An 11,923-nucleotide genomic window follows, 5' to 3' on the forward strand; every position below is an offset into this window, starting at 1 on the left:
CTTCACGGTTGAAGTTCTTTGTCGTTTTGGCGATTTCAATTGCCTCCCTGATTATTCTCGGGTAGTAGCGGCCTTCTTTGTTCAGAAGAGAGGCGTTGTCAAAATCAATATTGTGTGTCGGTCCACTCCATTGGTGTTCCGCTACCGCTGACTGGGTGAAATGTCTATTTTTTACTGCCCTTCTGTGCTCTTGGACTCGGCATTTCAGTGCTCGTGATGTTTGGCCGATGTAGGACTCACCGCAGCTGCATTTAATTTGATATACTCCTCCACAGATGTCATTAGGGTGGTGGTCTTTCGTGTTGACGAGGATATTCGACATCTTGGTGACGCATTTGAATCTGGTCATGATGTTGTGTTTCTGGAGAGCTCTCGCGATCTTTTCCGTGGTACCGGCGACGTAAGGTAGGATAGCGTGTGCCCTCGCCTTTTCTGTAGTAGGGCTCTCTTCATTGGTCCTTTTTGGGGCCATCCGCGACTGCTTACGTTCCATTTTGTGGAAAATCTTCAAGATGTTTTCTCGCCGGAAGCCGTTCATCTGGAAAGTTTCCATTAAATGCCGTTTTTCTTTTTCGATGGAGGCAGCGTCTGAGATGGAGCATGCTCGGTGGAATAATGTTTTAATTACTCCGAATTTCTGTTGTGGGTGGTGATGGGAGTCTGCATGGAGATATCGGTCCGTGTGGGTATTTTTTCGAAAAACGGAGTGTCCCAAAGTCCCATCTCCTTTCTTCTCGACCAGTACGTCTAGAAAAGGTAGGCGATTGTCCGTTTCCATCTCCATGGTAAATGTTATGGCAGCATTTTGTACGTTCAGGTGGTGCAAGAACTTCTGGAGTTCATCTTTTCCGTGGGGCCATATCACAAATGTGTCATCCACATACCTCACAAAGAGTTTTGGCTTTTTGTTGAAGGACTGCAGGGCTTTCCGTTCAAAATCTTCCATGAAAAGATTGGCGATTACCGGGGAGAGTGGGGACCCCATTGCAGCACCATTTGTTTGCCTGTAGAATTTTCCGTTCCACGTGAAGTAGGAGTTTCTCAGGCAAAATTCCACCATCTTTGGGATGTCTTCTGGGAGGCCGTCACTTGTGAATGTCTTGATAATCTCTACGGCTTCACCAATTGGGATGTTTGTGAAGAGAGACACTACATCGAAACTCACTAAAATATCATCCTTGCTTATTTTGGCCTTTTTTATAATCTCAATGAAGTGAGCGGAGTTCTTCACATGCGTAGACGTCTGACCGGAGAACGGTACGAGTTGCTGGGCCAAGTATTTTGCAAGTTTATGAGAGGGAGAGTCTATTGCACTCACAATTGGTCGTAGAGGGACACCTTGCTTATGGATCTTGGGTAGACCATATAATCTAGGTGGTTTGGGCGCCGACTCGATGATCCACTTTCTTTCTTCTGGAGGGATCGAAGACTGGTTGATAATGTGTTTGATTCCTTTTTGAGTCCTGGAGGTGGGATCCAGTTTTACACAATATTGACTTTGATTGACTACACACAATATTGATTTTGATTTTGACAACGCCTCTCTTCTGAACAAAGAAGGCCGCTACTACCCGAGAATAATCAGGGAGGCAATTGAAATCGCCAAAACGACAAAGAACTTCAACCGTGAAGACGGCTACAATCTCGCCAGCGCGTGGAAAAGGGTCTTCAAAGATCCTGACCAATCAGGGCACACCTCGAGAAAAAAGGCGGCAAACGGGGTGTATATAAGATGAACAAATTTCTGCATCATCACTTCAGTGGACCTGAGGAAGCCAACTGGAACGTTGGCGAAATATCGTCCTACAAATGGATAAACGCGGAAGAATACCCGGAAAAACCAGCAGAATTCATCATAATCTCCGCGGAAGCCTACTTGGAAACTTTAGGAAATTCTACGGGGAAGAAATTTCCAGGGACAGCAGGAGGTTCGAGAAACTTCGTAAGAAGAAGGGGAAGCTCTTATCTTCTTTGGCTTTTCTTGAGCGATGCAGAGACTCCAAAACCACCCCTGCCTTTGTCGAGGTCAAACACCACATTCAGTCGAAGAAAGCTCAAAGGATTCTCCGGAGAGCCAGCACAGCCCTGCTAAGGGAAAGGGTGCAGCACACGAGATGGGCAATCCAAAAATGCACGGAGGAGCTGTATGATTTGCACTTAGCTCTTAGTGCATCCTTGAACAACACGGATTGGGAAACATTAGACAGAATTACGTGGAATTCTGCCTCCATAACCTTCATCTCAACAAAAGAGAAGCAGGTAAAAAAGTTTGAACATCTTCACAGCCGTCAACACCCGGAGCTAGAAACCCATGGCCCTAAAAAGGACCGTTCAGTAGTGAACCTGACTGATATTCATCTAAGTGACGCAGCTATCAGCGTACTTTCCAAGGGACTTAACTTCGCCGTTGCACCTGCCCGCTTACCCAAGGAAGAACTAGTGACAGAAGTGGAATACGCCGTACGGAAGCTACCTAAGGAAGAGGCTGATGAACTTCGAGGTGAAGTGAGCCGTATACTGCTCAATTCCAAAACCCCTGTAAACAACGTCAACCGAGAGGAGAAAAAAGCCTTGAGAGAACTTCGGACGAACGACGACATTATTATCACACCGGCGGATAAAGGGAACGCAACTGTAGTGATGAATAAAGAAGACTACATTAGTAAAATCAACGGTCTCCTGAACGATGACACTTACTCCGAAGAAAAACTGGATCCCACCTCCAGGACTCAAAAAGGAATCAAACACATTATCAACCAGTCTTCGATCCCTCCAGAAGAAAGAAAGTGGATCATCGAGTCGGCGCCCAAACCACCTAGATTATATGGTCTACCCAAGATCCATAAGCAAGGTGTCCCTCTACGACCAATTGTGAGTGCAATAGACTCTCCCTCTCATAAACTTGCAAAATACTTGGCCCAGCAACTCGTACCGTTCTCCGGTCAGACGTCTACGCATGTGAAGAACTCCGCTCACTTCATTGAGATTATAAAAAAGGCCAAAATAAGCAAGGATGATATTTTAGTGAGTTTCGATGTAGTGTCTCTCTTCACAAACATCCCAATTGGTGAAGCCGTAGAGATTATCAAGACATTCACAAGTGACGGCCTCCCAGAAGACATCCCAAAGATGGTGGAATTTTGCCTGAGAAACTCCTACTTCACGTGGAACGGAAAATTCTACAGGCAAACAAATGGTGCTGCAATGGGGTCCCCACTCTCCCCGGTAATCGCCAATCTTTTCATGGAAGATTTTGAACGGAAAGCCCTGCAGTCCTTCAACAAAAAGCCAAAACTCTTTGTGAGGTATGTGGATGACACATTTGTGATATGGCCCCACGGAAAAGATGAACTCCAGAAGTTCTTGCACCACCTGAACGTACAAAATGCTGCCATAACATTTACCATGGAGATGGAAACGGACAATCGCCTACCTTTTCTAGACGTACTGGTCGAGAAGAAAGGAGATGGGACTTTGGGACACTCCGTTTTTCGAAAAAATACCCACACGGACCGATATCTCCATGCAGACTCCCATCACCACCCACAACAGAAATTCGGAGTAATTAAAACATTATTCCACCGAGCATGCTCCATCTCAGACGCTGCCTCCATCGAAAAAGAAAAACGGCATTTAATGGAAACTTTCCAGATGAACGGCTTCCGGCGAGAAAACATCTTGAAGATTTTCCACAAAATGGAACGTAAGCAGTCGCGGATGGCCCCAAAAAGGACCAATGAAGAGAGCCCTACTACAGAAAAGGCGAGGGCACACGCTATCCTACCTTACGTCGCCGGTACCACGGAAAAGATCGCGAGAGCTCTCCAGAAACACAACATCATGACCAGATTCAAATGCGTCACCAAGATGTCGAATATCCTCGTCAACACGAAAGACCACCACCCTAATGACATCTGTGGAGGAGTATATCAAATTAAATGCAGCTGCGGTGAGTCCTACATCGGCCAAACATCACGAGCACTGAAATGCCGAGTCCAAGAGCACAGAAGGGCAGTAAAAAATAGACATTTCACCCAGTCAGCGGTAGCGGAACACCAATGGAGTGGACCGACACACAATATTGATTTTGACAACGCCTCTCTTCTGAACAAAGAAGGCCGCTACTACCCGAGAATAATCAGGGAGGCAATTGAAATCGCCAAAACGACAAAGAACTTCAACCGTGAAGACGGCTACAATCTCGCCAGCGCGTGGAAAAGGGTCTTCAAAGATCCTGACCAATCAGGGCACACCTCGAAAAAAAAGGCGGCAAACGGGGTGTATATAAGATGAACAAATTTCTGCATCATCACTTCAGTGGACCTGAGGAAGCCAACTGGAACGTTGGCGAAATATCGTCCTACAAATGGATAAACGCGGAAGAATACCCGGAAAAACCAGCAGAATTCATCATAATCTCCGCGGAAGCCTACTTGGAAAATGTTTTAATAGAGTCTCACCGTTAATTTTAAGACTTTGCCACAACATCATTAGCCAATCGACACGCTGACCAATGAGAATAACACGTCGAAAAATAGTCGATTGAACAAATAAAATTGACATCGACCACATATCGACTTATAGTCGTTGAATCGACGGAGATTCGACGTAGATTCGATGATCCATTTCTCACTGGGAATACCTTGTACTTGCAAGGAACAAAAATTAAATACATCTCTTGGCTGTGAATATTACTATACACTTCATGCCTAAACTTTTTTCCAATCTTAAGACTCTTTGCAAGAACTAAAAATCTATTGTAAGACTTCTTTCATCATTTTTCCATGCATGAAGCTGGAGAGAAGCAACTTTTAAGTGTTGTTAGAATTATCAACTCAAGGAAACAATTTTTCCCCAATCCCCCTTACTGAAACTGCTTTTTGGAGGACATGATAAAAATCAGATTTCAGCATAGTCATATTTCTTTCCTTTGAATAATTCATTCATTTTATTTCATATTAATGTCTTTGATGTGCTTTATGTGGGCTTATAACAGCTCTTGGTCGTGAAAATGGGTACATCAAATGGAATCTGTGAATGAGAATATTTTAAATTTGTCTCACCTACTATTAGCATTTATTTTTTAGATATTTTAAATGAGTGTTTGTGATTAATTGGTAGTCTATATTTCTAGGTTGAAGTTTTTTGAAAAATGGATAAATGATGGAGCTCCTGTTGTCTTCTGGATATCTGGATTTTATTTCACCCAGTCATTCCTTACTGGTGTAGCACAAAATTATGCAAGAAAATTTAAAATCCCAATTGATCACCTGTCATTTGATTTTGAAATTACAAGTATTGAATCAGATGCTGAAAACACTCCTGATGATGGAGAGTATTGTAAGGTAGGAATTGTTTTAAAGCTTTGAGATTGCTATTTTTCTCTTTCATGCCTGAAATATGAATAAACATGTTTTCTATACATCATTATTTCATGCAGCTTAGGCCAAGCATATATGATGCCTACATTGAGGTGAGATGTAGACTGTAAAAATTTGATGGTCAAACATTTCAAAGCACCATCACTGCTTTCAGTAGTCACGATATTATAGTCTCATTTTGAGAAATTGAGCCACGACTTTTCATTTGAAATATATTGGATCGTAATCAATGAAGTTCTCTCTTTCTTTCAGGGTTTATTTTTAGAAGGTGCCAGATGGGATAGAGATACAATGGCATTAGGAGAATCTTTTCCCAAAGTTTTATATGACACAGTGCCTGTAATTTGGTTGAAACCAGAGCTGAAGGTATGGATTATCTCAAATCTTTATTAAATTGCCTCTTTTTAACTTAGATTAAATCTCTACAGATAAATATGTGCCTGCATCAATTTTTAATTCTGATCTTGCAATAAAGTTGTGCTGGAAGATTAACCACAGCAGTGCATGCACCAGAGTTGCTCCTAAAATGTGGGTTTTAGGCAAAGGAATCTCTCTATCATTACTTCTCATTTTTTTGTCAAATGCCTTTTTTGCTTCCTGTATTCTACTCTTATGATAGATGGCCAACTTTTCTTCATCTATCATTGACTTTGATCTTGCAATGGACAACTCTGGGAAATAGAATGCAAAGGTAGGGAGGTAATCACAATTGCAATGACCTTATTGAAGGGAATGCGGTTTTGGGGAAGACCTTGGTTTCTTAAATGGGAAAAAAATCTTCCACCACTAATCCATTTCTGAGGGTTTAAAGTTTTATATCTTCTTGTACAAGGGATCACATTAATAGAATCAATTGGAGCAAAAGCGAAATTCGTTGAAATCAGTGGTGCATCAATGGTGGGGGCATGGGAGGAGGGCAAGAGGGTAATTGAGGTCGTTATCAACATTAAATAGAATGGAAAATTCTTAGACTACCCTCGATGTATTTTGTTGATTTTTCCTAACAATGTACGGAATATAACAATGATTATTACCTAGTTTAAAACTAGGACTTTTTTACATGGTTCTGGTATTTTACAGTTCGAAGGGACACTTGCAAAGATAGGTGAATACGAGGGTTGTTCAATAAGTCCTTAAAATTCCCGAGAGATTGCACTCTTAATATTAAAAAATTAAATTATCCCAGAAAGCAGCTCACTTAAATAGTCAGCTGTTTCCGCTGAGGAGTTTCAGCTGCCTTAGTTTCACTGTTGTTGCCGATTGTGGTGAACAACTTTCATATGTTTATAAAAATGGATAAAAGTGAATTTTGTGGGGAGATCTACCACTTCTTTTTAAAAATTTTAATGTCGAAAAAAATTAAGGCTAAGCTCTATGAAGTTCATGTCATATCTGCTCTCATTTTTGCAACTATATACAATTGGGTAAATGAATTTAAAAGTGGCTGCACATCCACAAAAATTAACATTGTTCTGGATGCCCTATGGAAGTGTCTTCATCCAAAAAGATTGAAAAAATCCATGATATGGTTTTAAGTGGTAGACAAAGTGTTTGATGTAGTTGAGCCAACCGGCATATCATAATACACAATCGCTCTGATTTAGCATGAAAAATTGGGTGTGAAAATAATCTGGCATTATGGCTGCCGTATTTTCTCACATAGGAGAATAAACATAATCATGTGGTCAACTCGGGGACTGTTTTGCCAAATTCATGAGGATTTTCCACATCAATACATAACTTTTGATGAAATATGGATTCATCACTACACTAGATAGACAAAAACAATCAAAACAAATTCTGAAGGTGAACAGGCACTGAACCAGGCATAGGTGGTGAAATGGGTCAGTCAGGTCATGTCAATGACGTCCTCATTTGAAAGAGAAAAAGTTCCTCCTTCAACAAGACAATGTGTGGTTGCTCACCTATGCAGTTTTATTGGACCAAATTACAGAATCTAAGTTCCAATTGTTACAAACTTCACCATATTCATTCATCATATCCGACACCCAGTGACTTTTTCTCATTTCCCAACTTGAAGAAATGGCTTAGTGGACAAAAGTTCACATCTGAGTAGGTCATTGTCCATAGTAATGTCTATTTTGAGGATATCCCAAAATTCTACGTTTTGGATGGCTTAAAATCCTTAGAAAAAGGCTAATAAAAGTATACAGAGCTGAAAGGAGACAATTTTGAAAAATATTGTGCCGGTCCCGCCTCCTTTCCTCTGCTACCCGTTAGGACGAGTGGGAAGCAAAAACGGGACAACACGTAAGAAATTTTTAGGGTTCTGAGATTTCGGGCGACCAGCGCCGTTGGCTTTGCTATTAAGACAGTAAAATTGACGGGGGGCAGAAGAATCGCTACCTTAAATAAATTTCTTTCCGGTTCTTTTTCTTTTAACATAAATGATTTTTAATGAACCGACTACTATACAGTGAAATGAAATAACCCCATCGACATTTGAATTACCCCTCCAAAAGAAACACACAAAAAAAATTATACCCTTCAACACAACTAAATTGAAACCCTTAATAAACCATCGAACATACAATAAATCAGACAATGAATTTGCGCATATTTCAGTAACGCCTTTATAGCACAAAAGCCATGTTTTAGTCTTAGAGGCGATTTAAATATTTTACAATGATGAAATCAACACTCGTGAACCAATGAGAAAACAATGAGAAATTGACACTAATCACTTATCGTTCCTCTTCTTCAGACGAGAGATGGGGAGAGAGAGCACGAAACACTCACTGGTTTCTTTTAAGGGACACACTACTTTGGCAAATATCAGCTGCACTAGAAGGGAAATAGGGGCGTATAAGCTTACTCGTTCACTCGGTGGCGGGTATCGAGACCAGAAGCCTTTTGGGCCAGCAGCTGGCTGATTGTGTCTGCTACACGTGGCCAGTGCTTCTTCCAAAATTCGACCCCTCAGCGATCCGGAACCTTCTTTCCGCTTAATCACAGCCCTCAGCCTTCTCGGGTGCGTTTTAGCCGTAGCGTGCGTCACCTGGTTCTCTCCGTCCTGTTCTCTGCTGACTTGTTCGTTGTTTTTCTGAGACCTGTGCTCTCCCGTGCACGGCCTTTTATCCATTCTTCCCCTACCCAGCGTTCACCGCACTAACGTCGTCTGCAACGCACATGTACACTGACGACGTTAGCGGGGACTGAGCGAACTAAATTCTTTTTTTTTCATCTCTCACTTGTTCAACGAGGCACGAATTTTGAATTGTAAGACAATACCCTTGATACCACATTTATCTTACATAGAAAAATATAAATAAAATTTAAACCACTTAACAAAACAAAAATACAAATAAGGCGTTTCGCCACAATATAAAAATATTGAAAGCACTGCAGGAACAAGTGACTTTGTACGCAGTCATGCGCACGGGTGCAAAGTTAAATACACCAAAGGATGAAGTTCACCATGAAAAAATATTTGACTTAACCGGGATTCGAACCCGGATCTCCCGATTGCCAGTCAGGCGTGCTACCAGTTACACCATCAAGCCATTTTCTCAGTGAACAGTTTCTTTCATAATGAACTTCATCCTTTGGTGTATTTAACTTTGCACCCGTGCGCATGACTGCATACAAAGTCACTTGTTCCTGCAGTGCTTTGAAATTCGTCGTCGCAGACCAGTGGCAAAATAAGGGTTTTTGACCCCGACAGTGGCTTAGTAAGCACGACCCTCACCACATGTGCCACAGTGTGGACTTAAGACGTCAACATCTTGTTCGGTAAAACCCATCCCAAAGTTCGCTCTGAGAAAATGGCTTGGTGGTGTAATTGGTAGCACTCCTGACCGGCAATTGGGAGATCCGGATTCGAATCCTGGCTAAGTCAAATATTTTTTCATGGCAAACTTCATCCTTTGGTGTATAATATAAAAATATTGAGCCAAAATAATTTGTTTTTCTACCTTTTTCTTAAGACTTATTGAACGACCCTCATGAACACCGTATTTCTTCAAACATAGTCCCCCTTTTTTTCCAAAAATCCCTGTGGAAAATCCTACCCCCACGGAAAAATATACTCCTCATGCTCACAGCTAGCAATGATGAGAAAATAATTGCACACCTGCTATCTCTGTTGATGAGAGAGAACGACCTCTGTAGATGAGTATTAGAAGAAAAATATCTGCCAAAAGTTAAGTTCCCTCCAGGAATGCAGGTAAGGGTTCAGGAAAATGGATGGATGACAGTGGAACTCATCCTGGATTGGGTAGAGTTTACTTGGCAAAGGAGACTTGGTGCCCTTCTTCACATACTATCCATGCTGGTTCTACACTCATTCAGTAGCCACATTACTAAAAGTGTGAAGACTGAGGTAGCAGAAGGGGGAACCGATCTTGTTATTATCCCAGGTGGTTTAGAAAGCCAACCACAACATTAAGATTAGATGTGTCAATTAACAAACCATTCCAACATAATTCAGGAGATTATAAGGTGTGGGAAAAATCAGATTCAGAGGACAGTGAGATTGGAATCCAAATGAAGAATGTATGTATTTATAATAAGAGCTTAGAGTTGAAAGCTTGAATTGATATATGTACTGCTGTAGTCATCTGTATATCAAAAGCATTAATTATGAATATTTTGCAAAAATTATGTTCGACTAGTCTAGGATACTTTTAGAATTTTCTCATTTCATCACTCCATCTAGATAAGGAAATATAAAGTACCCCTACATACAATGGATCTCGACATATTTTTAGGCATAATTATTATGGTTAGATGAACAATATGTTAACATATTTGTCCTTGCTGATTATGGAAAACAATCAGTTTTATTTACTCAATGGTCTCAAGTTGTAAACCTGAGAATATACGTACATGAGGCTTCCTTGGCATTTTTTAATATTGTTTTCCCAAAATTGAAGCCTTAAAATTAAGGAAGGACTATTCGGAGAAATATGGTGGCAGATGCACAGCAACAGCCTCAGTATTTATTTAGTTTCATACAAGGACTTCAGAGAAATACTTCAAACAGTCAAATTGATTGAAAACGAGAAATAGATAACATTACAATTTTTTTTAATTGTCTTTTTTTCAAAGAATTCATGTAAGACTACCATTTTTTGTATTGAGAAATCCAAAATTCTCAGTGAAGTTGGATGTTGAACCATAACTAAATCTTCTTAGAAATATGTAAAATATGATTAAGCGATCAACATGAGAACACAGGGGGAATAAACTTTGTAAAGAAGATAGAAAATAACTAAGATAATGGTTATGGATTCAACATTTTTGATGATCCATTTGGGGCTCTTCTCCATGTTAATAGTGTGTGGTGAATAGTTGATCCCAAGTAGCCAACAGAGTAACCCTAATGGTAACCTCACTACCCTGGTTTGTAGAGATACTAAATTCTTACTTTGAAATTTTTTTATTACCCAAGGTTGAAAATTGTGGAGTGAATTTTTCTATGTTTTAATTTGCAGATCAATATCCACAATGAAGGGTGCTACGAGTGTCCTGTTTACAAAACTAGTGCCAGGCGTGGAACTTTGTCTACAACGGGTCATTCAACTAATTTTGTGCTGTACATAACATTTCCTACGTTAAGAAACCCAGATCATTGGATTAATCGTGGTGTTGCTTGCTTATGCCAGTTAGATAATTAATGGATTGAATAATGAACCCAGTTCATCTATAAGAAATTCTCATGTACTTATATAGATTGGTGTATATTACCATGTACCGAAAATATAACCAATGTTCAGCATATTTCAAAATTCTAGCAATGTAAGCTGGGTCTTGAGGATTGAATCTGCTTGTAGTAAATGAATTCAATGACCATGTAAGAGATCCAATATTCTCAAGATATCCAATGCTATTGCTAGTTTTTGATAGAGTATTGAAGTTGTAAGCAAAATAAAATGAGCATGATATCAGCGAATCAATGTGTATGAAGAAGACTGACTGTAAATTAGAATATTTACAGGATCACTACCCACAATTATTAAACTATAAGTCCTTGGCTTTTAAGTCTTTTTTACAGGGCATACTTAAAGAAATTTTTATTGATTTTGGTAGTACATATTAATCATTGATATGTAATAATTGTGGTATAAAATTAGTTTGGATGGTATTTAACATTCATTTAAATAACCCATTGCTGAGAGATTTCTCACTGTAATATGAAATGTGCATCAGAGTACATTTTTAACATTATCCATAAAATTAAGTGACCTACCAAAGTCTTATTTCATGCTCAGAAAAGATAAAGCAACACTCAAGTACCTGCGGAGAATTCAGTTCTATGAGAGGTTTATGTTGAGAAAATTATTATGGACTTGCCAGCTGTACAATATGACAGCATCACCTGCAAATGTATGAATAGAGCAAAAATTCCTCTGAGGGAAAATCTTGACCAGGCAAGTAGCCAGAAATTTGCTTTTGAGGGTGTGTTATTGGCATGTAGGTTGTTTGTACAGATATGTATATATTTTTTATCAATTCACAGGCATTAGGAAACCATAAATTTCATTTGATCATTTATATGTTTTGTTAGCATAATGCTGAAA

At 39.9% G+C, this 11,923-nt stretch overlaps 1 protein-coding gene and 1 non-coding gene across 2 annotated transcripts in view; one reads left to right on the forward strand and one right to left on the reverse strand.

The window, feature by feature from the left end:
- The window catches only part of LOC124169976 (dynein axonemal heavy chain 3), a 227,678-nt gene extending 216,383 nt beyond the window's left edge, over positions 1-11,295 (forward strand). The window contains exons 65-68 of the mRNA XM_046548676.1: positions 5,135-5,345; positions 5,441-5,473; positions 5,634-5,747; positions 10,838-11,295. Of these exons, the coding sequence (XP_046404632.1) occupies positions 5,135-5,345; positions 5,441-5,473; positions 5,634-5,747; positions 10,838-11,020 (541 nt within the window). The 3' untranslated portion in view covers positions 11,021-11,295. The remainder of the gene's footprint in view (positions 1-5,134; positions 5,346-5,440; positions 5,474-5,633; positions 5,748-10,837) is intronic.
- Trnaa-ggc lies at positions 8,834-8,905 on the reverse strand. Its single transcript has one exon. It is a non-coding gene; the product is annotated as a tRNA-Ala (tRNA).
- Positions 11,296-11,923: the final 628 nt, after the last annotated feature.

The sequence above is a fragment of the Ischnura elegans genome, chromosome 1, assembly GCF_921293095.1.
Source record: "Ischnura elegans chromosome 1, ioIscEleg1.1, whole genome shotgun sequence".
Classification (NCBI taxonomy): domain Eukaryota; kingdom Metazoa; phylum Arthropoda; class Insecta; order Odonata; family Coenagrionidae; genus Ischnura; species Ischnura elegans.